This window comes from Lissotriton vulgaris, chromosome 4_1, assembly GCF_964263255.1.
Source record: "Lissotriton vulgaris chromosome 4_1, aLisVul1.2, whole genome shotgun sequence".
NCBI classification, from domain to species: domain Eukaryota; kingdom Metazoa; phylum Chordata; class Amphibia; order Caudata; family Salamandridae; genus Lissotriton; species Lissotriton vulgaris.
Window position 1 is genome coordinate 379,908,819 of NC_141691.1, and position 25,780 is coordinate 379,934,598.

The 25,780-nt window shown below is 50.3% G+C and overlaps 1 protein-coding gene across 2 annotated transcripts in view; it reads right to left on the bottom strand.

Moving 5' to 3' along the window:
* Positions 1-25,780, bottom strand: part of BRWD3 (bromodomain and WD repeat domain containing 3) — a 1,253,402-nt gene that overhangs the window by 636,553 nt on the left and 591,069 nt on the right. For both annotated transcript variants that reach the window (XM_086918755.1, XM_086918756.1), the window contains one exon: positions 24,036-24,143. In XM_086918755.1, coding sequence (XP_086774881.1) covers positions 24,036-24,143 — 108 coding nt within the window. The remainder of the gene's footprint in view (positions 1-24,035; positions 24,144-25,780) is intronic.

A 25,780-nucleotide genomic window follows, 5' to 3' on the forward strand; every position in this document is an offset into this window, starting at 1 on the left:
CAGTCGTCTAGGTAGGGGAAGACTGAGAACCCTAACCGGCGCAGATGAGCTGCGACCACCGCCCGTGGGGCGCTGGTAAGGCCGAAGGGGAGCACGGTAAACTGAAAGTGCTCGTGGCCTACCGTGAACCGCAGGTAACGCGGGTGGGTCGGCAGGACGGGGATATGGAAATAAGCGTCCTTCAAGTCCAACGCTACCATCCAGTTTCCTGGGTCCAGGGCAGCTAAGACCTGAGCCAGAATCAGCATCATGAACTTCTCCTTCCGGAGGAAGCCGTTGACGTTCCGTAGGTCCAAGATAGGGCGTAGGCCCCCTTTGCCCTTCTTGGGTACCAGAAAGTAGTGGGAGTAGCAACCACGTTCTACTTCTGGCCCAGGAACGTGCTCGATGGCCCCCTTGGCCAAGAGGGCCGAAACTTCCTCCTGCAGAAGCCGCAAGTGATCCCCCGATACGCGGTGGTGTTGCGGTGGCATGGCTTGAGGTGTCGTCTCGAAGGGGAAGGGAGTAGCCCCTCCAGACAGTGCGCCAGTGAGAGTGGTGATGGCGAACACTGCCCTCCACTGGTGTTACATGGGCCGAGAAGCACGGACTAGGAGGGTTTAGAGGCGGATGCTGCGGGGGAAGGTGTGGGCTGGCCTCGCCATTGTGCCCGACCACCTCAACGGCGATTTCCATGGCCGCCACCGCACTGGACGATAGTCTGCGGTGTGTGGCTGGCAGCACGTGTGGGGGCGCCCCTTCCTTCGCCACGAAAGGAGCGAAAGGCACCCGTTTGATGGCGCGGGGCCGAGAGGCCCAAGGACTTGGCCGTAGCCCTGGAGTCCTTAAAGCGCTCAAGCGCATGGTCTGCCTTGTCGCCAAAAAGGCGACGGCCATCGAACGGCATGCCCATCAGAGTGTTTTGGACATCTGCCGAAAAGTTGGCGGACCTCAACCAGGCGTGACGTCTCACCGCCACCGTCGTTGCCATCGCTCTGCCTAGCGAGTCGGTGGTATCCAGCCCACACCGGATAGAATACTTGGCTGCATCTCGGCCCTCCACAAGGGCTTGGCCGAGTTTGGCCCGTGCCTCCAACGGACACTCTGGCAGCACTTCGGCAACTGTCTCCCACAGAGAGTGGGTGTAGCGGCCCAAGAGGCATGCAGTGTTGGAAGACCGCAGTCCCAAACTAAGGGAGGAGAATATTTTCTTTCCATAATTCTCATACCTCTTGGATTACCTGTCAGGCGGAGCCGACGGGAATGTAGTCCGGGAATCGGAGGCCTGGATGACCAGACTCTCGGGGTGGGGTGGGTGGACAGGAAGCATGGGTCGCCGGGGCCGGGCGGTGGCGTCTGGCCACGTTCCTATCTACGGGCGAACCCTTAGCGGGCCTGGACCAAGTGCCCAAAAGAAAGTCCGTCAAGGCCTCATTAAAAGGAAGCAGAGGCTCGGCCGAACTTGACTGCGGTTTAAGGACCTCAGTGAGGAGGTTAGTCCTCACGGCCGCGACGGGGAGCTCAAGGCCCAAGGCCTTGGCAGCCCTCGTCAATACCACACTATATGTTGCCCCCTCCTCCGAAGCCACGGTAGGAGGGGAGACAAAACCAGTGTCTGGAGAGGTGTCCAGGCCACTGGCCTCCCCAAGGTCTCCTGCCCAGTCCTCATGAGACTGACACTCCTTGGTCAGAGGGTCCTCAGACCCCTCCCAATCCTCCTCATCACCCATCTCCTGATACTCAGGGTTGTCAATCACGGGGCCTGTTCGTAGAAGTGAAAATCTCCATACGGCGTCGAATGCGGCGCCCGAGGACGGTGCCGGGGGTGACACCTGACGGACCGACGCCGGGAGGGTCATACGGTCCACCGGTGATGATCCAGAGCCCGAAGAAGGTCCAGTGGGGTCCTGCGACACCGGGCCCGAAGGCGCCGGCGGCGCCGGGACCGCTTGACCTTGCGGCGCCGGGACCGAAGGCGCCGGCGGTGTCAGGACCGTGGGGCCCGAAGGCGCCGGGCCCGAAGGCGTCGGCGGCGTCGGGCCGAAGCACCCGACTGTGTCGGGGCCCTAGACGGGTCCGCTGGGCCCGAAGGCGCCGTGGAGCCCGTCAGAGGAGAAAGGGACCTCATGGCCATGAGGAAGCGCTCGATCTCCTCCGGCGTCGCGTCTCGCCCAGGGACCGGAGGGTGTGGGGCGGGTCGCGACGCCCGCGACTCCAAAGGAGCCGCGTGGGCGGTGTCACCCGAACCCCCGGCCGCATCGCGCAAGAGTCAGGGGGAGTCAGAAGAGCGATGACGCCTCTTCGACTTCTTGTGCTGCTTACCGGACGACGACTTCGACCCGGAGGAGTGGTGCCGACTCCTGGAGCTGTTGTGGCTCCGTCCCCGCGACCTGTCCCTCGACCTCCCGTGGGACCGGGACCTCACGCGGCGCAGGGCAGACTGCCGGAGTTCGAGTCGCCTGTGGGACCGCTACCGCCTGGCTTTCGAAGAGAGAGCCCGGCAGTCGGAGCAGGCTTTGTCGTCGTGGTCGACGCCGAGACAAGTTAGGCCCAGGTTGTGAGGATCCGTGACCGACATCGTGCGGTCGCAATCCTCACAGTGCTTGAAACCAGGCATCCCTACGGCACCGGAGTCGCAAGACTTCGAGAAATGATACTAAAAATTATCCCAAAAAGTTAGTCAAAAATTGACTAGGGTTACTGCTTTTTCCAGATCTGTGCTGGCTGGCGCGGAAAAAAGAAGAACTGACGTCAGCACACGGAGGCGGCGTCTAAGTACTCCGACGACGTCATCACGGCACCCACGACGCTGACGACGGACGCGGAGCCGCAGACGACGCCTACCGACGCGCAAGGGTACTGCTACGCAAAAGTTTCCGGATCCAGTCTGACGCCTGGGGATATTCTAAGGTAAGGAATCTATCACTTACGTGTCTCTTTCAGATCTCTTGAAATTTGATAGTACTGAGGATTTTTTTTGGGCGTTTATTGGTCTTGTGGTAACTCTATATAAAGTATAACTTATTTTGATACAAAACCTTGTGTGGTTTCCATTTGTAGTGTTGTCACTGGGTTACTGTATGTGGTCACAAATGCTTAACTTACATCGCCTCTGAACTAGCCTTGACTGCTGATGTCACGCCACCTAGAGAGTGAGCAGGGGTTATTTTAAGAGGGTAATTCCCTTGCCCTGACTAGAGGAGAGGGTCCCTGCCTGGCACAAATACCTACCTGTGCCAACCAGAGACCCCTCGATTCTAACAGGCGCTTTATAAGAAGAGTAGGTATTGTCAGTCTGGAAACCCTTAGATGCGCCCCTATATGAGGAGCGACGAAAGGAAGGTCTATGGGCTTGTGTTTGTAAAGCCCATAGATTTGCAGTGTCTTTTATCTTTTTTCTTCATCTTTTCCAGTGCACTATCGACCGATGGACCGAAAAGATGTTGTTGGTCAAATGGCTGGTTTAAGATACTGGCTTATACTTCGGACTTCTGATGTGTAACCATGCATGTCTACGCAACAATACCCCTGTATTTAATGCTCTAGAGGCTGTGTCCGCTGTCTAGTGCACATCGTATGGAGGTATTTGTAATAACCTTGCCTTCCTGTATTAGGTCAGAAACCCTGGTTTTATTTTGTTCTGGCAAATGTTGCATGAGTGACTAACTCATAATAATGGGCTCTATCATATCTTGCTAACAAATCCTGAGTGTTAGCAATCCTCCAGACATTGGCTGCTTGTGCAATGATGCATTTTTCTTTAGCATCTAAAAGTTTAGACTCTTTGTCAGGGGGTGGAGCATCCCCTGTTGTCTTCGAGTTAGCTCTTTTTCTCGCATTTGACACTACAAGTGAGTCCAATGGCAACTGTCCTTTAATGTATGCTGGATCAGTTGGTGCCGCTTTGTACTTCTTTTCTAGTCTGGGGTTAATTACCCTGGCTCTGACTGGGTCTTTAAATATTTCTGGTGGATGTCTTACCACTCCAATAAGTATTGGAAGTGTGGTTGTGGTCTTATGTGACGACATTAGTGTGTCCATTAGTAAGACTTCTTCTATTGCATCTGTGTGTAAGTCTACTCCATGGAAAGTGGCTGCTCTATGAAAGAGCTGCGTAAACCCAATAGTGTCATCTGGGGAGATGGTCTAGACGGTTATACATTATCTTGTGGCAGATCTGGTGCATCTGGCGCATTATAATCCTTCCATGGGTCACCTGATGGCCCAGGAATATCACCTGGATCATTAATGTCATCCATGTGATGTTCACTCTCTACCTCTTGTGAGTAGCTATCCCCATCATCCTCATCTTGTGGTACAAAACTATGTGTACTAGATGGTGAATGTGCAGGAGAAATATCTACTGGTATTTCTACTTCTGGTGAAGGGATCCTCATGGGTGAAGTTTGAGCATGCTTTTTTAGAGGAACTGGCGGTAGTTTAGGATAGTTCATTTTCCTCTTTTCAGGCACTGAAGTGATATGTCCAGTCTTTGGATTAATATGAAGAGTTTTTTGCTTTGGATCAGGTTTAAAAAGCTCTTCTACTAGCAAATCTTTTTCCGCATCGATTTTGGCTTGGGGCCGAAATGCTTAACTTTAACAGTGTCTATTGTCTTTGGAGCAGGTTTTGGTTTCGGTTCCGAAGACTTTTTCCTAGGATCCGTGCTCTTTGGATCCAGAGTTATAGTTCCCGGAGTACGTTTAGACTCATTTACCTTTGGAGTCGAAGTATGTTTCTGTACCAGAACCGTCTTCGGGTCCACTTTTTTCGGAACCAGGATGGTTTTCGGTTCGGTAGCTTTAGGAACCTCTTTCGGTGCCGAACTTGCTTTCGGTTTGACCACTTTCGGTACCAAAGGATGCTTTGGTGCCGGGGTTAAATTTGGCTTAAGGACCTTCTGCTTTTCAGGACCGACAGACTGACTCGAGCCCGAGTCGACTGGAGGCTTTTTTATATTCTTCGCTGCCGAACCAGAAGGCAGGGCGTCGGGAGAATTTGGTCGGTGTGCACCTAGACCCGAAGGTGGAGGTGGAGGTGGAACCGAAGCCTGTCCCGGTATGGTGGGATGAACAGGGTCGACGTCTGTACTCACGACTTGTTGACCAGCTGGAAGATCTTCATCTTCGGATTGATCCTCGACTCCAGAAGCTGAATCCTCTGCTTCGGAAGCGATGTCTTCGTGCTGCTGTTCTTCAGCGTCTACTTCAATCGGGGCCTCGTCTATGATGAGGTCTGGTGTCGACGAAGATGACTGTGCCATTACTCTTTGAGCTCGACGGTCAGTGATTGTTTTCTTGGACCGAAAAGAAGCATAGCCCTCACAGTCTCGACTCTCGTGTCCTGGAGGTAAGCAAAGATTGCAAACCTCATGAAGATCGGTGTGAGGGAATTTGTGTCCACACCGAGGGCACTTCTTGAAGGGTGTTCTTTCCATGAGCCAAAGGCACAATGGCGCAGTTGGGCCCGACGAACGCTGGAATGGAGAAGTGAAGCCTCTGTTCGACGCTGGTAACCGGAATCACTGTCGACGACGATGCCGATGGTAATATGATTGATTTATGGATTCGAAAAGAGATCGGTAACGGGACCGAACGATGAACACATCCGAGCCCGATGGCGAAAAAAACAATCTGAAGATAGAGTTGATGTCCATGTGCTCTACGATCTAAGGGAGGAGTCATCACACAGACAAAGACTCTTCCAAGACAACAACAAAGTGTAATCATCCGGGCCCACCACCAGATGGTGATCTAATGCAATGGTGTGTGGTCTGCAGCCCATGTGCCTCGAACATAACATTATTTTCCTGTTGGATACTTCTACCTGCAGATTCCTCACCTTTGAAATCAATGCCAAAGCAATACTCTTTGAATGGAGTCAACCGACGGACCACGCAAAGGGTATTGCTCAGCAAAAGTTTCCGGATCCAGCCTGATGACGGGGAAATTCAAAGGTTAAGAATCTGCAGCTAGAGGTTGCTATCAGATAAACAGCCCACAAGTAGCACAGAGCAAAGGGCATTTGAAGAATACAGGAGGCTAGCCTGCTTAACAGACACAAACTATCAAGGTAAAAAAACTGTTTCTCCCCAAAACAGCAGTGTCATAGTCTGAATGTACCATACACACTGTGGAAGTGGAAAGGCATTCAAAGTAAATGTGCAATAGGGCTCCAATGAAAGGCAGCCTCTGTGTAGGATGGAGATGGGATTGAGACCTGTTGGAGAACCTCGGACTGAGCAGTAATGAACTGTGTTATGCAAGTGCTTCATGGTTAGCTATGGTGATCATGCCCTCAATAACCAGTCATGGGAATGTGCAGTCCAACCTGCAAAGAGAGGCCATTACCACTAAGATGAACTTTGCAAAGACCAAAGGGACCAATGTTAAGCCAATTTTTAGGAAGGTGAGGCCCTGGAAATAACTTTGACATTTCTGATCCAGGTGGTGAAACTGATGCTCTGAGTGGGCGAAGGAAGGGGATAAACATTAAGAATGGCGCCCGCGCATGCGCATTCCTCTGAAGAAGTTGGTGCGTCAACCGGAAGAGGGAGCCCCGGGACGCCGCATCCAGGTAAGTGTTTTTTCTTTTATTTTACTGTGTTTAATAGTAAAAATACGGGTGTAGAAAAGCACGGGAGGGAGGTGGGTGGCGGGCAACTTCGCGCCGTCACAAAGTGGGCGTAGTGTTGCCTACTACGCCTACTTTGTGGAGAGCGAAGTAGGCAACACTACGCCCACTCCGTGGGCGGAGCAAAGTCCTTTGCCCAGGGTTAATAAATACCCAAGCTGATAATGACTGGTTGGGCTGAAACTGTGAATCTAGAGCATGAATATTGCAGATCCTGGCTGCATTGGAAGAGGCTAGATATTTTTGAGTGTTGAGAGTGATTCTCAAGTATGTTTGTGTGTTGGAGGGTTGGAGATGGGACTTTAACATGTTTACGATGAACCCCAGATCGTGCAGTGATTGTACTATTATGAGTGTGCTGCAGACACTTTGTGTGAGAACTGGCTTTGATGAGCTAATCGTCCAAGTATGGGAAGACATGAATATGCTGTCTTCGCAGGTGAGCTGCGACTCCTGCCAGGCATTTGGTGAATACTCTGGGAGCAGAGGTGACTCCGAATGGAAGCACTTTGAACTGGTAATGTTGTTGCGCTACCACAAACCTGAGATACTTGCGATGAGCGGTACGTATTGAAATATGGAAGCATGCGTCCTTTAAGTCTAGAGTAGACATTAAGTCACCTTGCTGTAGGAGGGGGAGCACTTGTTGAAGTGTCACCATGGGAAAGTGATCTGAGTGAATATATTGATTTAGCTCTCTGAGGTCCAGTATAGGCCTGGAGCCATCCTTTTGGGGTATGAGAAAATATAGGGAATGCACACCAGATGCTTGATATTGTATTGGTACGAGCTTTATAGTTCCCTTTTGCAGAAGAAAGTGAACCTCCTGTTTGAGGAGATGTAGATGCTCTGGTGACATTTTGTGTGAATGTGGAGGAATGTTTGGGGGATTGTTGGTAAGCTCCAGGCAATCCCCAGATTGGATAGTTCCTAGGACCCATCTGTCTGAAGTTATTGTATGCCAGACGGGGAGGAATTGAGAGAGTCGTCCCCTGACGGGGGAAGAGAAGGCAAGTCACTGTTTGTTACACGGGAAGTGCGTGGTGTGGAACCTTTACCTCTCCCCTTGCCATTATTGCCTCGAAACCCACTTTGAAAGTAAACTCTTAAAGAGGTTGACTGACTGTTTCATCTGTATGATGTTGAGGTTGAGGTGATGTCTGTGGATGTGTTCTTGGAGCCCCCCGTAGAAGGAGTGACAAAAAGAACCCCGATTGGATGGGGACTGCAGAGCTCCCGTGGATTTAGCAACATCTTTGTCCTAATGGTAATTGACCCTTTATATAAACTGGATCTGTAGGTGCTGGTTTATATGTTTTTCCTAAGCTTAGTGTAAGGATTCTTGCACGCACAGCAACTTTAAAAATGTTGTCTGCATGTTTAAGCATACCCTTACACATGGGCAGTATATGAGTGGATCTTTGAGAAGAACTTAGAGTTTCAAACAGAAAATCCTCCTCAAGAGACTCTTTGTGAAGCTGAACTCCATGCCATTCAGCAACTCTATTGATTAATTCTATATACCCTACATTATCATCAGGTAGAGAGGGTTTTGAAGGGTATAAGTATGGGTCATTGTCTGTATTTGGGTCCGTATTATAATCGTCCCATGGATCAGGACTACTGTCATCTGCGTCATCCCCACCCCTGTCATCCTGGTTGTCAGGTGATTGTGGTTGTGTTGAATTTGTGGGGGTTTATAACCAAATTTGGGTTAGGTGAGGAAGAAGGTGTTAGAGGAGGAAGAGAATGGTTAGTACTAACACTTTTCCTTTTAAGAGGAATGTGGTAAGTGTCCTCTGTTTCTGGCTTGCGTTTAACCGGCAATTTTGCATGAATATGTCCAGTTTTTGGATTAATGACTAATTCTTTTTTGTTTTGGGTCCGGGTTGGAAGGTGGGACATCGAAATGATACTCCTTGGATGGAGTGGGAGCTGTTCTTTCTTTTGGTGCCAATATTTTTAGAGCCGGTGTTTTCGACGCTTAAGTGTTCAGATCCGAAGATGATTTTGTTTTCGGCACCGAAAGGGATTGTAACGATAAAGTGCTTTGGTCCGAATGTTTCGGCTAGATGTCCGAATGGGGCAGACTTGATCCAGAGTCAGAAGGCTTTGGTATTTGTTTTGGTGCTGGGCCTAAAGGCGGGGAATTCAAAACCTGTTTTCAGTGGCGACCTTGGCCCCAAGGCAGAGAAGGGACCGGAGCCTTTTTCTTGGGCAGAGTTTGGGGCAGGGGAGCATCAGTACTCATGGTACGCTGACCCTGCAGTATGTCTTCGTCCATGTCGGTGTCAGCTTCTGACACGGAAATGTGTTCAACTTCTTCTTCGGCTCCTTGTGTGTCGAAGACGTTGTGGACGGATTCTTCTCTGAATGGATCCAGGGCGGAGCCGCCATGTTGTTGAAGCATTTCGTGACTACAAGCCCGACAGTCACAGAGCATGTTCTTGGAGCAGAAAGATCGGCATGCGCCGCAGTGTTGTTCATCGTGTTCAGGAGTGAAACACAAGTTGCACACTTCGGGCAAGTCAGTGTGCAGATACTTGGCATAGCACAGAGGACAGAATTTAAAGGAAGTCCGTTCCATCGACTGCGAGCAGCCCTGATGCGGCTCTGCCCAACGGCAACAAAGTTTCCGATCAAAAGAGATTTTCTACATCTATACGACACAGGGAGAATGGGAAACGTGATTGAATAACAAAAGGGTCGAGGGTAAGTGGATTGTGCACCAAGGGGAACCAGAGAAACGGTGCAGCAATTTACGTCCAAGCCCGATGGCGGAAAAAAACAATCTAACAATAGAGTCGATGTCCACCGAAAGGAGGAGTCACCTACCTCGTGACTGGAAAGACTTCTTTGAAGGAAAAACAAAGTGCAAACATCCGGACCCAAAAGGTATGTTCTCCATCTCCCTGCTCCCACCCCCCACACATACGAGGCATCCTCATAAAACCTTATACTCTGATTCGCGGAATAACTTGGATCCGAAACATCTGATGGTTGCATGAGTTCCTCACATGGTGAAGCTTTTTAGTCTCCCAGCATCTACGTTTTCAGTTTCTACGGCGTAATGGTACAAGAACACAAAAAGATATGGCCAAACTCTATGGCAGAAAAAAACAATATAAGGTGGAGTTGAGCCTTTACCTTGGTGCGTTGTGTGTTTTGAGGGAGGTATTACGAGTCACCTGGAAACAGATACCACTTTTAAGTAATACAGGTTGCAGCATCTACGCCCAACACTGTAAGGCAGGAGTGTACACATCATGTATTCTACATCAGCACAAGCTGCAAACTGTCTGTATGTAGTTTGTCTGTATTTTTTCAAGTTAAGTAAAATGGCCTCCTGGGAGATGTTTTGGGTTTGGTTGAGTGTAAGAAGTTGTGACATGTTCATGCTCCAATTTCTTTCTCCAGGTTCCCAGAGAGGAATGAGCAATAACATGCCAGTCAGTCATAAATGACCATATATATGACTGAGCTGTAATTTACAATCTATAATAAATTTAATTATCTATATTTTTCTGAAGTATATAGATTTCATCATGTACAGTCCCAGGAGTCAAACGTTTGAGTGTACATGCATTAAGGAACAGCGAAAAAGAGCTATGCTTACAGCATTTTCTCACAGGAAAAATTAGTTGAAAGCTATTTTGGCAAATGTGCATGAAGGAATTACAACTCAGACATGAATAATACGAGGCTTAGGACTTATGTATGTTTTAAATGTGTGCCAGGTGTTTGTATGTTGTTTGCGTTAACATTTTTTTGTTTACCACAAACTGTATTTGACATCTATTGCTTAATGAACAAGTTACTTACCTTTGGTAATGGTGTTTCTGGTAGAGACATAGTCGAACCACAGATTCCTTAATTTAGAATATTCCAGGCGTCAGATTGGTCCGGAAACTTTTGCGCAGCAGGACCTCTGTGCGCCGGGCGGCGGTGCCGCATGGCTCCGCCCTGACGTCGTCCATGGACGTGATGTCAGCGGAGCCATATTAGCCCCGCCCCGGCACGCCGACATCAGTTTCCGTCAGGAGACTTTTCCACGACAGAACGGGAAGCCACCACCAAAAACTGTGAAAATATGGGAACAGTGTTCAGAAAAAAAACAAGGTATGGTGAAAAAACATCACCATAGAAATACAGTGCCAGGCACCGTATATTGTAAAATGAATGGGAGGGGGGGGGGGGGGGGGATGAAATGGGGGGGGAGAACAGAGCACCACTCTGGGACGGACCCCCGCAATTGTTAAGACCAAAACCTCCCCTTGAGGTAGAAGAAGATGCAAAGCATAGGTAGGATTCAAACCCTTGGCTTGTGTGAGCCTGTGCCACCAGAGGTACAAGACTTATCCTTGAGCCATAGCTCCTTGGTGAACTATCACAACAGCGGGCAGGCTGCAACCACAATATAAGACAGTGAAGGACAACCAGTCCAGAACCCAGGAGTAAGGACAAACTACCATAAGGCGTCACCCAAAAGGAGCTCTGAATAAGCAGCCTACCGAATGTAGCATTGCCAGTGACTGTAACCACTAGAGTGCAGGGGAGGTAAGAAACCTCAAGGGGTGGGTAGAATAACGGATTTAGACTCACAATGGGCAACCCAGGGTAAGGCTTGTAAAGGACACATGGCATATGGGCATACAGTCCAAATACAAGGATGGGTAGAGCAGAGCTACAAAACAGAATGTAGCATCGTGAGTCGGAGAGAAGAGAAGATATCACCCCATAGAGGAATAAAGCCACCCAAAGGGAGGTGAATGCAAGAAGGCCAACCTGAAAAGTTGTCGCAGGAGGGGGAGGACTGGCTAGACTATGTCTCTACCAGATACATGGTTAACGAAGGTAAGTAACTTGTTCATCTGATAGAGACGTCTAGCCGCAGATTCCTTAACTTAGAATAGATACCAAAACCATACCCATAGAGGAGGCCGGACTGCGAATAAACCCCACAAAGGATCAGAGAGAGCCTAGCTGTCAATAAGTGTTGTCAACCACAGGACGAAACAGAGTGGGGACATAAATGACAGCGCAGCCAACCACAGACCCTTATGCCCTGAAGCGAACAGGAAACAAGAGGAGGCTAGGGTACCACAGCCCATCCAGAATAGCACGAAAAAACCCCATGTGTAGAGGGGATGAGAGAAGGAAAACACCAAGCCCGAATGCTTGTTCCACGATTGAAAAATGCAGACTTGGAAAGAAGACGAGCAAGAGGTATGAAGGATCCAAAGGATCCAAGGTTTCGACAAGAAGCCAGAGCTAGCCCCAGCTAAACAACCCGAACAGCGTATAACACCGCTGAACCTGCTTCTGTGAAGATACGAAGGCAGCAGGATACCGACTCCTGCCCAGTATGGGCCGATATGGATCAAAAACACACCTAGTAAAGAAACTGGCTTGAAAAAGGCAGTTCAGCACCTCGCAGGAAGTAGAACTGTACCTAGGGTGTGAAAGAACCGCAGGATGCGGCAGTCGACAAGCCAACCCAAAATACTGGAAAGTGGTATGGTGGAGAGAACGCAGACCGCCCCCACAAGTACCACAGAGAAAGAGTACTTCGGAGACCTTTCAGCCAGACATGTGTGAGAGCATTGAAAGGATGCCCATACACAGTCAGAAGGACGCTCATACGCAGCCAGGAAGAAAGACAGCAGGAACAGCTGAGATGCGCTCAATAGCAAGGAGGCAACGGCCACCAACACCAGAGAAGATCTGGAGATGTAAGAGGACAGGGCCAATACCTAAGCAGGAAAGCCCGCACAATCCATTATAAAGAGCATGGGGCAGAATCAGCCCTAAGGGGATGCCGAAACCCGGCAAAACCCAGGGACTAGGGTACGCTCAAAAGTGCCCGTATCATACAAAATGTGGGACTAGCCCAGGCTATATGCAGCGTTTGCCTCCAGTCCGGAAGAGAGAGAGTAGTACCCTCGCAGGACAATTTAGAAGAAAAGACAAGCCTAACAAGGGAGTACTCAGAACCAACTCAAGGGTCTTAGACGCTGGGCAGAGCGTAGTTCAGGGAGAACAGGCTCCTCGAATCCGCCACATTAAGAATGCCAGCAGGACGCAGAAATCCCTGCGTGGAAGGAGCTGGGATGTGGATAAAACTGCTGGGGAATAAGCCAAAGGACCATAACAATTGTACAACAGAGAGGCCCACGGCAACTCCTCATCTGCAAGAACAACCCAGAAGGGGCTGGCATTAAAGAATGGACCATGTGACAAAAAGCATGATGGCAGGGCATGCAAGGTAGTAACTACACAGCAGAGACATAGACCAGTAGTGGACGCAACACAGACAACAGAGCGGTGCGACCCTAGGGGAAGCAGTAAGGTGGTATATGAATCCCAGAGGGACACCCACAATGAAAACTCCACAGGAGCGAACAAAGGCGAATGCAGACATCTGCCACCAGCCAATACCCCACATAGGGCATGGGTTGACCCCTGGCAAGAAGGGGGGCGTCCTCTTGGCAAAACAGACAGTCAGAGGACTGAAAACAAAACCAACCACAAGCTATTATAATGAATTTGATCACCAGGGGTCACCAGGTGCCAGACTCCTGGAAAGGGGCAGAGGTAGTAACCGTGTTCAAGAAGGGGGTAAGAGACGACCCTGCGAACTACAGACCTATTAGTCTGATAGACATAATTCAGAAAGTGGTCGGCAGGGTCATCATCTCAAGAGTAGGAGATTGGATGGAGGAGGCCAGTATTCTCTCTCACCTACAGGCGGGGTTCAGAAGAAAGGTAGGCACGATGGACCAGGTCTTTCGTTTTTTTGTTATCTATTGGAAGGCAGTTACCATCAAGAAAGGCAGTTTATATATGGCCTTCATAGATCTCAAGACGGCTTTTGACCTGGTCCCCCGGGCAAAATTATGGGAGATTCTAGGAGAGATGGGTTTCCCAAGTGGTCTCCTGAACCTTATCGTAAAGCTCCACGAGGGGAATTGCGCGAAGGTTAGATGGGGACCCCAGGGACAATTGACAGAGAGGATCCCTGTGCGGAGAGGAGTACGTCAGGGATGTGTTATGGCTCCGACCCTCTTCTCCCTATTCGTGAATGGAGTGGTGGACCATCTGAAGGGGGAGGAGACGGATGCCCCATCCCTGGCGGGGGAAAGAATCCCCACTTTACTCTTCGCCGATGACACCATATTAATCTCCAAATCCCCAGTGGGTCTACAAAAACTCTTGAACCGGTTTAGCTCCTTCTGTACCGCCCGAGGCTTAACCATCAATACCTCAAAAACTAAATTGATGGCACTCTCCCCCTCTAAAAGATTCAAAAATAATTTCCTGCTTAATGGTGTCCCTTTGGAGCTGGTTGAGTCTTTTGACTACCTTGGTGTCCGGATAAACAGCCGAATGACCTGGAAGGATCACTTGGCCAAAATGTTACTCAGTCATCAAAGAGTATCGGGGGTGATTCTGAGGGAAGACCGTGAATCATGTAGTAAACCTGTCTCCCCGGCCATGGCCATATACGAGGGTCAGATTCTCCCAGCTGCATTATATGGCTCTGAACTTTGGGGGTTCGAAAATGTATCAGATCTATCGACAGCGGAAAATAATTTTCTAAGGAAGGTGGTGGCTCTTCCTGCTTCCACCCCACTAATTCCCCTGAGATTAGATCTGGGCAGAAGAGCATTTAAGGACTTGGTAAGGCTACGCCCGTTGCTCTTTTGGACCTGTTTAAGAAGAACGGAAGAGCTTGCAAAATATGCTGAGGGGCTGGACGATCTTCTTTTACTGGACACAGGAAAAAAAATTGGATGGTTGAATAAATTGAAAGACTTGGTTCTTAAGTTAGGGCTAAGAGATGCTTGGGAGTCACAATCGCCGCCACCAAAGGATGTGATCAAAAAGTTATACTGGGACTGGGTTCAGAGTAATGTGTTGAGGGCCACGGATGGGGGCTCACTCACGGACCAATTTTTGTTATTTAAATGTGTGAGGAAATTGGAACCCTTCCTCGACCTGATAACTAAACCCTTTGATCGCGCACTATACCTAAAACTGCGATATGGGACGCTTCCGGTGCATGACTTTTTGGTGAGGTGGTCAAACTCTGGTGCCCCCCTGCGTTCATGCCCTGGCTGTGTAGCACCAACAGAGTCTGTGGCCCATCTATTTTTTGCCTGCCCAGCTTATAAAGGGGCGCGGAAATTTTGGCTGAAACCTGTCTGCAGGGAACTGGGGTTGAGGTGCCATAGACAGGCTCTTCGTGTACTCTCCACGGACTCATCATCTTCCTTTATGATTTGTGGGGTAGCAAAGTTCTTGGGAAGTGCATGGATGACGCGATCCCACTTACTGAAACTGCAGTCGGGGGGCCCAACGGTCTGATGCCATATCTGCTGGTAGCAAATTGGTGATTGTGTTGCACCTTATTCTTTTACTGTATTTTAATATTTTATTGTGTATTGGAAATGTATTTTATATGTATTCTTTTATGGTGATCAAGTTGCCGAATAAAGATATTCAATAATAATTTAAAAAAAACAACCACCAATAAGGCTGTACAGACAATACAGAGACACCAACCCATCTCTGATAAAAACCGGGTCATAAGGAAAGACCCGCAACCAAGAAGAAGTCAGCTAATGACAGCAGAATTACGGCATTCCTGACAGAAGCCTGGAAATCGCAGAGTTTGCATGGGACCCAAAAAGATCTATACTGTTAAACGGCATGTCTAGAAGGCTTTCACGAATATTATCAGGAAACCAACTGTCCCGCATCCAGGCTTGGCGGCGCAAAGCCACCGACTGTGCAAGAGCACAGCCCACAGAGTCAGTGGTATCCAAGGAGGAGCGGATTGAAAAATGTGCTATCTCCTTGCCCTGAAGAACAAGTAAAACAAGTTACTTACCTTCGGTAACGCTTTTTCTGGTAGATACTATATCTGCCTGTGGATTCCTCACCTTGTGAATATCCCCCTTGCGTCAGCAACGTTCGGAAATTTTCTTCGTAGCACGCCGTCGTGGGCGACGTCACAGGAGCACGGCATCGCGCGCGACTCCGTCTGACGTCACCGACCCCATAATAGGCCCACGCCGGCGTGATGACGTCAGTTCCGCCCTTTTTTCCGTGCCTTCGAGGCACACGGACGGACCAACGATAGCAAATATGCAAATATACAGTGTACACAGTACAAATAGAACCAAATCAATACAACAGTATTATAATCATATATACAGAAAGACCAGGTATTGCAGAGTAGACAAACGGGGAGGCGGGTGGGTCAGTGAGGAATCCACAGGCAGATATAGTATCTACCAGAAAAAGCGTTACCGAAGGTAAGTAACTTGTTCTTCTGATAGATACATCTGCCGTGTGGATTCCTCACCTTGTGAATAGATTCCCACAGCAGTCCCCACTCCCGGAGGAGGGTGTCCACTCTGCTACACCAGGAAGTCTTGGAGGACAGAACGCGCGAAGTGGCCATCCCTCCTCACCTCGGTATCTAAGCAGTAATGCTTCGCGAAAGTGTGGAGGGAGGCCCAAGTCGCGGCCCTGCAAATATCCTCAACAGGCACACCCCTAGACAAAGCAGATGTTGCAGACTTTGCTCTAGTTGAATGAGCTCTAATACCCTCAGGAGGGTCCTTACCCGCAAGGGAGTAGCAGATCTTGATGCACAGGATTATCCATCTGGAAAGAGTGCGCTTGTGCACCGCTCTGCCCTTCTTGCAGCCAGCAAAGCCAACAAACAGCTGGTCGTCCATCCGGAAGTCCTTAGTCCTGTCCAGATAGAAGGACACCGCCCGCTTAGGGTCCAGGCAATGCAGTCTCTCTTCCTCCTTAGACGGGTGAGGGGGAGGATAGAAGGTAGGAAGGGTAATGGACTGCCCAAGATGGAAAGGAGTCACCACCTTAGGCAGAAAAGCAGCCCTGGTCCTAAGAACCATCCTTTCTGCATGAATGGTCAGGAACGGGGGTTTGGAACTTAGAGCTTGAAGCTCACTTACCCTCCTTGCCGAGGTGATTGCAACGAGGAAAATAGTTTTAAAAGAGAGAAGCCTCAATGGACACTTGTGCAAGGGTTCGAAGGGAGAACCCATTAAAAAGGTCAGCACAAGATTCAAATCCCACTGAGGAATAATAAAAGGGGTAGGAGGAAACATATTCACAAGACCCCTCAAGAATCTCACAACCACCGGAGACTTAAAGAGAGAAGGCTGATCCGGCAAACAAAGAAACGCCGATAAGGCCGAAAGATACCCCTTGACCGTGGACACAGCCAAACCTTGCCGCGCCAAATAAAGGGCAAACTGTAAAATATTAGACAAATGAGCCCTCAAAGGGTCAATATCCCTCTCCCTGCACCAAGAAACAAATTTTGTCCACCTATAGGAGTAAATGGACTTAGTGGTGTCACGCCTGGCAGAGAGAATGACATCCACCACCTCGTGCGGGAGAGAAAAAGAACTCAAGTTGCCCCGTTCAATCTCCAGGCATGAAGGTGTAATGTCTGGAGGTGGGGGTGTAGAACCTGCCCCTCCAACTGAGAGAGGAGGTCTGCCCTGTGAGGGAGACGGAGCGGCTGGTGAGAGGATAGGTGGAGTAGGTCCGAATACCACACCCTTCTCGGCCAATCCGGGCGACCAAAATGACTTGGGCCCGGTCTTGACGAATCTTCCTCAGAACCCGAGGAATCAAAGGTATGGGGGGAAACGCGTAAAGGAGTCGATCTCCCCAACTCAACTGAAACGCGTCCCCCAATGCTCCTTGCATCGGATACTGGAGACTGCAGAATGAAGGGCAGTGAGCATTCTCGCGAGTGGCGAAAAGATCCACCCGAGGAGTCCCCCACATCCGAAAGATGTTGAGAACCACCTCCGGGTGAAGCCTCCACTCGTGGTCGGCAGAAAACTGCCGACTGAGACTGTCCGCACGCACGTTCAGAACCCCGGCCAGATGATTTGCCACCAGACAAATCTGATGGTCCTGAACCCAGGACCAGAGACGCAGAGCCTCTCTGCAGAGACACTGCGACCCTACTCCTCCCTGCTTGTTGATGTACCACATCGCAGTCGTGTTGTCCGTTAGGACCTGGACCGAACGACCGCGAAGGGAAGGGAGGAAGGCCTTGAGCGCCAAACGTATCGCCCTCAATTCCAGAAGGTTGATGTGAAACAACCTTTCTTCCGGAGACCAAAGACCCTTGACCTCCAGGTCTCCCAGATGAGCACCCCACCCGAGAGTGGATGCATCCGATATCACTGTGGCCACTGATGGAGGTAGCTGAAAAGGCTTTCCCTGCGACAGATTGCCTTCCACGCCCCACCAGGACAGGTCCGCTGCAGTTTCTCTGGAGATCCTCACAGACTCCCTGAGATCTCCGTTGTGCTGATACCACTGCCTGCGGAGGCACCACTGGAGCGCCCTCATGTGCCAGCGTGCATGACTGACCAACAGAATGCAAGAAGCCATCAGACCGAGCAGACGAAGGACCTTCAGGACTGGAACGACCGCTCCAGGGTAAAACAAAGGAATCATTTCCTGTATGTCGCGAATCCTTTGAGGTGGAGGGAATGCACGACATACAGACGTGTCCAGTACTGCACCTATGAACAGGTTGCGCTGGGAGGGCACCAGGTGAGATTTGGGTACGTTTATCGAAAAACCCAACCTGTGTAACAACTGAGTTGTCTCCTGCAGATGATGGAGCACCATCTCCGGTGACTCTGCTTTGATCAGCCAGTCGTCTAGATAAGGGAATACAGGAATCCCTGACCTCCTGAGATGCGCCGCCACCACTGCCATCACCTTGGTGAAAACTCGAGGCGCAGTAGTAAGTCCAAACGGGAGGACCGCAAACTGATAGTGCTGCGATCCCACCGTAAAACGGAGATACTTCCTGTGCGACTTCAGGATTGGGATGTGAAAATACGCATCCTGCAAGTCGATCGACACCATCCAGTCTTCTTCCATCAGCGCCAGAAGAACCTGAGCAAGGGTGAGCATTTTGAACTTCTCCTGTTTGAGATAGAGGTTCAAAATCCTGAGATCCAGGATAGGCCGAAGCCTGCCATCCTTCTTGGGAATCAAGAAGTACCGGGAGTAGCACCCTTGACCCCTCTCCTGCTCTGGAACCACCTCTATCGCTCCCTTTCGAAACAGAGCCAGGACTTCCTCCTGCAGGAGAAGCAGGTGGTCCTCCGAGCAATAACCTTGGCAAGGAGGGTAATTGGGAGGGAACTCCTGAAAAGGAAGTGCATACCCATTCTCTACGAGATTGAGAACCCAAAGATCTGATGTAACCGATTCCCAATCTCGTAGAAAGTGAGTAAGCCGACCCCCTACTGGCCCAACATGATCCAGAATGGTGGATCTAGGGCTGCTTTGCTGATGCGGGTGGGGGTTGGGCATTATTGGAGGAAGTGGAGGAAGAGGAGACTTGACGTCCACGACCACGACCCCTCTGTCTACCTCTATAGGACTTGTATAGAGGGTTCTGCTGCTGCTGCTGTTGTTGTTGGCCCTGCTTGAAGGGACGAAAAGAAGATTTTCCAAAACCCTTGAATTTTCTGGCTGCAGACCCTCTCATCTGCAGACCCAACGATCTCGCAGTGGCACGGCTGTCTTTAAACCTTTCCAAGGCCACATCTGCCTTCTTACCAAAAAGGCCAGATCCTTCAAAGGGTAAGTCCAACAAAGTAGATTGTACATCCGCTGAGAAGTCAGATGACTTTAACCAAGCGGCTCTCCTAGTTGCAATGGATGAGCCCATAATTCTGGCAACTGAATCCACAGTGTCCATGCCGCTTTGGATGACCATGCGGGCCGCAGCCTGAGTGTCAGAGATGACTTCATTAAAGTTCTTTCTATCCTCCTCAGGAAGTTTTGGTGACAGCTGCTTCACTGAGTCCATCAGCGCGTGCACATATCTGCCCAGAAGGCAAGTGGCATTTGACGACTTTAGAGCCATGCTCCCAGAAGAGAAAGTCTTCTTCGCAGCCTGATCCACTTTTTTAGACTCTTTGTCAGCAGGCACTTGAGGGAAGGAGCCTGCCGCCCTATTAGAACAAGCCGCCTGAACCACAAGACTTTCCGGAGACGGATGCGTAGAAAGAAATGCAGGGTCATCAGGAGCCACCCTATAGCGCCTTGCAATAACCCTTGAAACTGCAGGAGCAGACAACGGCCTCTTCCAAATTTCCCTAATTGGATCTGACAAGGCATCAGTAAACGGCAAAGTTGGCTCCACAATAGAGGATGGAGAATGCAGGACTTCCGTGAGAATGTTGGGCTTGTACTCCACCGTGGGCAGCTTTAAGTTAAGAAGCTCAGCAGCCTTCCTAATAACCACGTGATAAGGAGCCACGTCCCTTGATGGTGCATCAGAAGACGAAGGCAGACCCCACTCGGGAGAGAGTTCCAGACCACTAGCATCCCGAAGCTCTTCGAAGTCATCACCATGATCGGGAAGCTCGCCTTCCTCCACATCTGAACTCTCATCATCATCCTTTTGCTCGAGGAGACGCTGAGCTCTTCGCCTCGACCACTCCATTCGAATCGAAGTCGACGGATCCGGTAACGACTCCGACGGAGCCGGTTCCGACGTCGCTCGAGGAACCGAAGCAGAAGGACGAGAGTCAAGAACAGGTGTGGCACCTCGATCTCGACTGCGAGGTCGATCCGGAGTCGGCGAAGCCGCACGCGGAGTCGTGGACCTCGGTGGAGCCGTACCGAGCCAAGGTGAAACAGGCGCCGGCATGAAAGGCATAAATGGAGCAGGGGCATACGACTGAGGAATACCCAGGTTGTACGATAACGGACCCATGGGGCCACCAGGCGCTCCAGCGGGGTACATCGCCCTAGAATACACTCCAAACATCGCATTGAGAAAATGCGAGGGATCCTGCCCAGGACCAGGGAAGGAAGGGTACGGACCTACCGGATGTTGCAATGGAGGCCGACCCGACACATCCTCACCCTGACCTTCTGGATTCACAGGAGTCTCCGCCGAAGCCGGTTCTTGAGTCACCTCCTCTTCTTCATGCTCCGAGGAAACCGGCTCCGGGTCCGGCTCCGGCTCCGGAGAACCCACTCTTGACAAAGCAGGTGAAGGAGAGACAAAGTCCTTACGGTGCTTGTGAGACTTTCTCTTCGAGTCAGAGGAATCCTTCCCCGAATGATGTCTCGAACTGTGCTTCCTCCTCTTATGTTTTCTCCTCGAAGAGCTCGAAGCATGCCCGGAAGCCGACTTAGATCTAGACCTAGATCTTTCCCTGGACTTCGACTTCGCCTTGGACCTCGAGTCGTCACCAGACCTCGAACCTGCTCTGGACCTCGACGCCGATCTCGACCTCGACCGAGACCTCTGCTTCGACTTCGATCTCCGTGACGTAGATCTCGAAAGCCGCCCAGAGTCCTTTTTCACCTTCGCCAAGAGCAACTTTGCTTCACGCTCCCGAAGCGCCTTCGGATTCATCTTGAAACAGGACTCGCAGTTCTTGACGTCGTGGCCTGATCCAAGACACCACAAACAATCCTTATGCGGGTCCGTGATAGACATCATGCGGGCACAAGACCTACATGGCTTAAAGCCTGTTTTCCTCGACGACATCTCCGGAGAGGAACAAAGTCGCAAGAGAGAAACAGTGACAAATATTAGTTAGAAAGATACTAGGTATCGCTGAAGATCCCGAAAACCGTTAGCGTCGGAGACGCGGAAAAAAGGGAACTGACGTCATCACGCCGGCGTGGGCCTATTATGGGGTCGGTGACGTCAGACGGAGTCGCGCGCGATGCCGTGCTCCTGTGACGTCGCCCACGACGGCGTGCTACGAAGAAAATTTCCGAACGTTGCTGACGCAAGGGGGATATTCACAAGGTGAGGAATCCACACGGCAGATGTATCTATCAGAAGGAGACGCTCTGAGTGCAATTCCTCCAGAAAGGAAGGAATAAGGTTAGACACGGAGTCCCATAGTATGGAGGACACATGTGTAAACATGCATGTGGTGTTTAAAGCACGGATGGCTGCGCTAGAAGAAGCAAAAAGCTGTCTTCCACATGCATCCTGCCACCTGGATTCCCGGGTGGGCGGAAACAAGGGCAAAGTGGAGGAGTCCTGTAACCCAAATGCCCCCTGAATCACCAGGCCCTGAGCAGTAGGGTGGAGGGATAGACAAAGAGGATCCCCAGGGGCAGGACGGTGCCTACCGGCAATGCCCGCTCAACCGGGGCCCCGGAAGAGGGCCATGCCCATACGCCATGCAGGACCCCCATTAAAGCCCCCCGCAAGGGCTCCACAGTAATGGGCTCGAGACGAAGCAAATCTATCAAGGGATTCGGAATGCGGGGTTACAAAGGAGGCTGAACGCCGAGGATAGCAGCTGCCCGGTTGACGGTGGGAGGAGACAAGAGGCCGTCTGTAGGAGACAGTTGGAGACTAATTCTTCCAGTTGCCATATAGAGCATGGCGGGGGAATGACACAAAGGCCATGCCACACTAGGGACCTGCACCAGTGGCTCCCGACCATGAGAAGTAGCAGCATCCGAAAAGGATGTAGCGGATACCGGTGTAGCCCGTCCCCGCTGAGGGGACAGATATGAGGAATCCGGAGAAAGGGCAACCCTATGCATGGACACCAGTGTGGATGAATGGATGGACACCGGCGGCGATGGAGGTGTTGGCAGCGGCGTTGGTGGGTGCTGTGTCGGAGTCGACCGGACGTCAACAGCCTCCACGAGTGACGCAACCTCGACGTGGACCGGCGGCGGCTGAAGCGTTGCCCCAGACATGGGCTCAGGCTTGGAGCCGGGTGTGGGTTTGCCCGACGTGGAGTCCAGCTCCAAGCTCGGCGTCGTCTACTCCGCCCCCGCAGGAACCCGCACTGGGTTTTGAATTGATTGACAGTGAGATCGTGGCGTCGAACCCGGCGTCGCCGATGCCGCATCCGCCGTCCGCGCAGGAAGCCGCACAGGGCTATGCGTTGACTGACGGAGTGTGCAAGAGCAACTAGGACGGTCTTGGGCACGGCCCAACGTCGTCGCCTCGGCTCCACAGTCTGACTCGGTGCACACAACCCTGGTCGGGGAAGGATCCGCCGATAGGGCCCAGCCTGAGCACCCTCTGCCACTGTGGGGCCTGAAGGAGCGCCAGGGAAAGAGTGGGGCTCAAAGTAGGCCTGAAGAGCCCGGGAGTAGGCCTCCATTTGGACGCGTGTCGCTCCAACTCCTGGAAAAGGAGGGTATGGAGGAGGTGACCTCCGGGCACCCGATGCGGACAAGCGGAATGGGCGCCAGCGGCACGCCTACGAGAGGTGGACCTCAGGGAACGCTTGTGGCTCCGCTTACCTTTTTTAGGGCACCAGAAGGTGGGAGCGAACTCAGGAGCGAGCGTCCTCTGGAGAGGGGAAGCAGCGAGAGAAAAAGCTGGGCCGGAAAGCCGCACGGCCAACAGCTTCATACGGCGTTCCAGAAGAGACTACGGCTTCATCTGTTGACAGTCGCCGCATTGCTTGGAATCGTGGTGCACATCAAGGCACCATATGCAAAGAAGGTGCGGGCCAGTGAAGGACATCTGACGGGCAGAGGCCTCACAGGCTTTGAACCAGGAGGGCATTGCACACTGTTCCGGTACGACAGCAACAGTGTCAAGAAGGTCTAAAGAAGACCAGGAACTGCTGGTTTCCAGAATCCGCGTGGTGATGCGGAAAAGAAAAAAAACTGATGTTGGCGCGCCGGGGCAGGCATATATGGCTCTGCTGACGTCACGTCCAGGGACGACGTCAAGGTGGATCCATGCGGCGCCACCCCCCGGCGCGCAGAGGTTCTGCTGCGCAAAATGTTCCGGACCAGTCTGAAGCCTGGGGATATTCTGAGTTAAGGAATCTGTGGCTAGACGTCTCTATCAGATGCAATGGACAGCACCATGTCATGTCCATGTAGTTCTTCCGAGTGATGATTCTGATTTGAATGGAATACTCAAAATGGTGAATCATAGGCAGAATGAAAACTCCCAGACGTAACACTACAGATCTTGTGCAACTAGATAACTACAAATTAACCACAGAGGTTTGTTGATTGGATCACAAGCACATAGAACTCTGATGTCTCATGCCATTCCTTCTTCATGCTATGAAAAAGTATATCAACATCAAAACATGCAACAGTTTATGCTCAACTCGAAATGACCTCCTATATTACAACTTGTATACAAATAAATTAAGTAACCTACAACAGATTATTTCTACATCTGAGTGAAAAGGAATGACAGACGTTTTAAAAGTGAACCTGTGAGTGATGATGATCAAATACAGCATAAGTGGTAATGTCTGGGGTATCGACAGTTATGGTATTGATGCAGACAAAGAACATGCAAACAATATTGAGAGGAAACTAAATACAAGAAAATAAGTGCTAATTCATACTGCTGTTTTACTTACTCTGAGATTCATTTTGTTCCATGGCTGTTTCTGCATGTTAACACTGTAAGTTTTGGCTTTCTTTACAGCCCGGAGGTAGGCTTCATGCCCTTGTCGGAAATATATGACCTAGACAGAATAATATAAATTGAGCTTTTTCACATTAGGCACAAAAACGTTATGCAACTAAAACCGTGTTTAAATGTACCAAATACAAACACACTGAGATATGGATCTGCAGTGATTTTCACAGAATGGTATGAAAAGTAGAAAACGTGTAACAAGTGTGATTTCGTATGGGAACCTCTTGCTGAGGCACAAGGTTACTCTCCTGGCATCAAGGCAGCACATCAAAGCACTTTCAAAGGTTAGGTGCAAGATATGTTGAAGTTCCCTTGTAATTTGTCTAAAACTTGCCAAAGTCCATTTACTTATTCTTTCCTACATCTAATTTTTTGCACTGATTACAGGTTCTCAGTTTCTCTTCAATAAATTAAGGAAACAATATAAAGTTATTTCCAAATTTGAGACAGCTTGATATCCTTGGCACAATAAAATCCGAGCTTTTAGGCAATATTTGCAGTAGAAACAAAATGCATAATTCATGTTTTCAAGAGACTAAAATAGTCATCTGTGATTTTATCACAGGGGTCTATTTCCCTAAAGCAGGGCAGTGAGTGATAACAAGCAACCTAAGTTTGAGGTACCGGATGGGAGAAAGCAGTGAGGACCTGTATGCTCCACATTGCTTGGGGATCAAGTCTCAATAGGAGCATGCTTTTGTTCTTCACTAAAAGATTTAGGCAGAGCCACAGTCTCTCGAGTTTATTTACATTGGTAGCCAGACTGAGATAGGGCAAAAGGATGTTGAAATGAGGGCAGTGTGGAAAAGAACAAATATTTCAAGGAAGCCTAGCAAACCAGCCATCAGCCTTACATACAGATCTACACAATATTGGTTTCTGACAATATGCATAGATTGCAGAAATGAAAATGACAATAATGAAAATAGTTCAAGTTCAAGTTCGGTAATTTGTATAGCGCACTACTCACCCAGAGGGTCTCAAGGCGCTTGGGGGAGGGTGTGTGCATTACTTGTCAAATAGCCAGGTTTTTAGCTGCTTTCTAAAGGAGAGGTGGTTCTGTGTAAGGCGGAGGTGAGTGGGGAGAGTTCGAGGTTTTGGCCGCTAAGTAGGAGAAAGATCTTCCTCCCATGGTGGATCTATTGATGCGCGGAATTGCGGTGAGGGCTTGATTAGATGAACGTAGTTGGTGGGTGGGTGAGTAGAAGAACAGTCGTTTGTTGAGGCATTCGGGTCCTAGTTCGTAGAGGGCCTTGTGTGCATGGGTGAGGAGACGGAACGTTACTCTCTTGTTGACGGGAAGCCAGTGGGGATCTTTCAGGTGACCGGAAATGTGGGCTTGACGGGGGATGTCCAGTATGAGTCTGGCTGAGGCGTTTTGGATGCGTTGGAGTTTTTTCTGTAGTTTGGCTGTGGTTCCGGCGTAAAGGGTGTTTCCATAATCTAGTCGGCTAGTGACTAGAGCGTGGGTGACTTTTTCTTGTTTCGGTGGGGATCCAGCGGAAGATTTTTTTGAGCATGCGTATGGATGTTGAAGCATGATGATGTGACGGCGTTGACTTGTCTGGTCATCGAGAGGGAGGAGTCTAGGATGAAGCCCAGGTTCTGTGCGTGATCTGTAGGTATGGGTGCTGTGCCCAGAGCCGGTGGCCACCACGAGTTGTCCCATGCAGAGGGGGACGA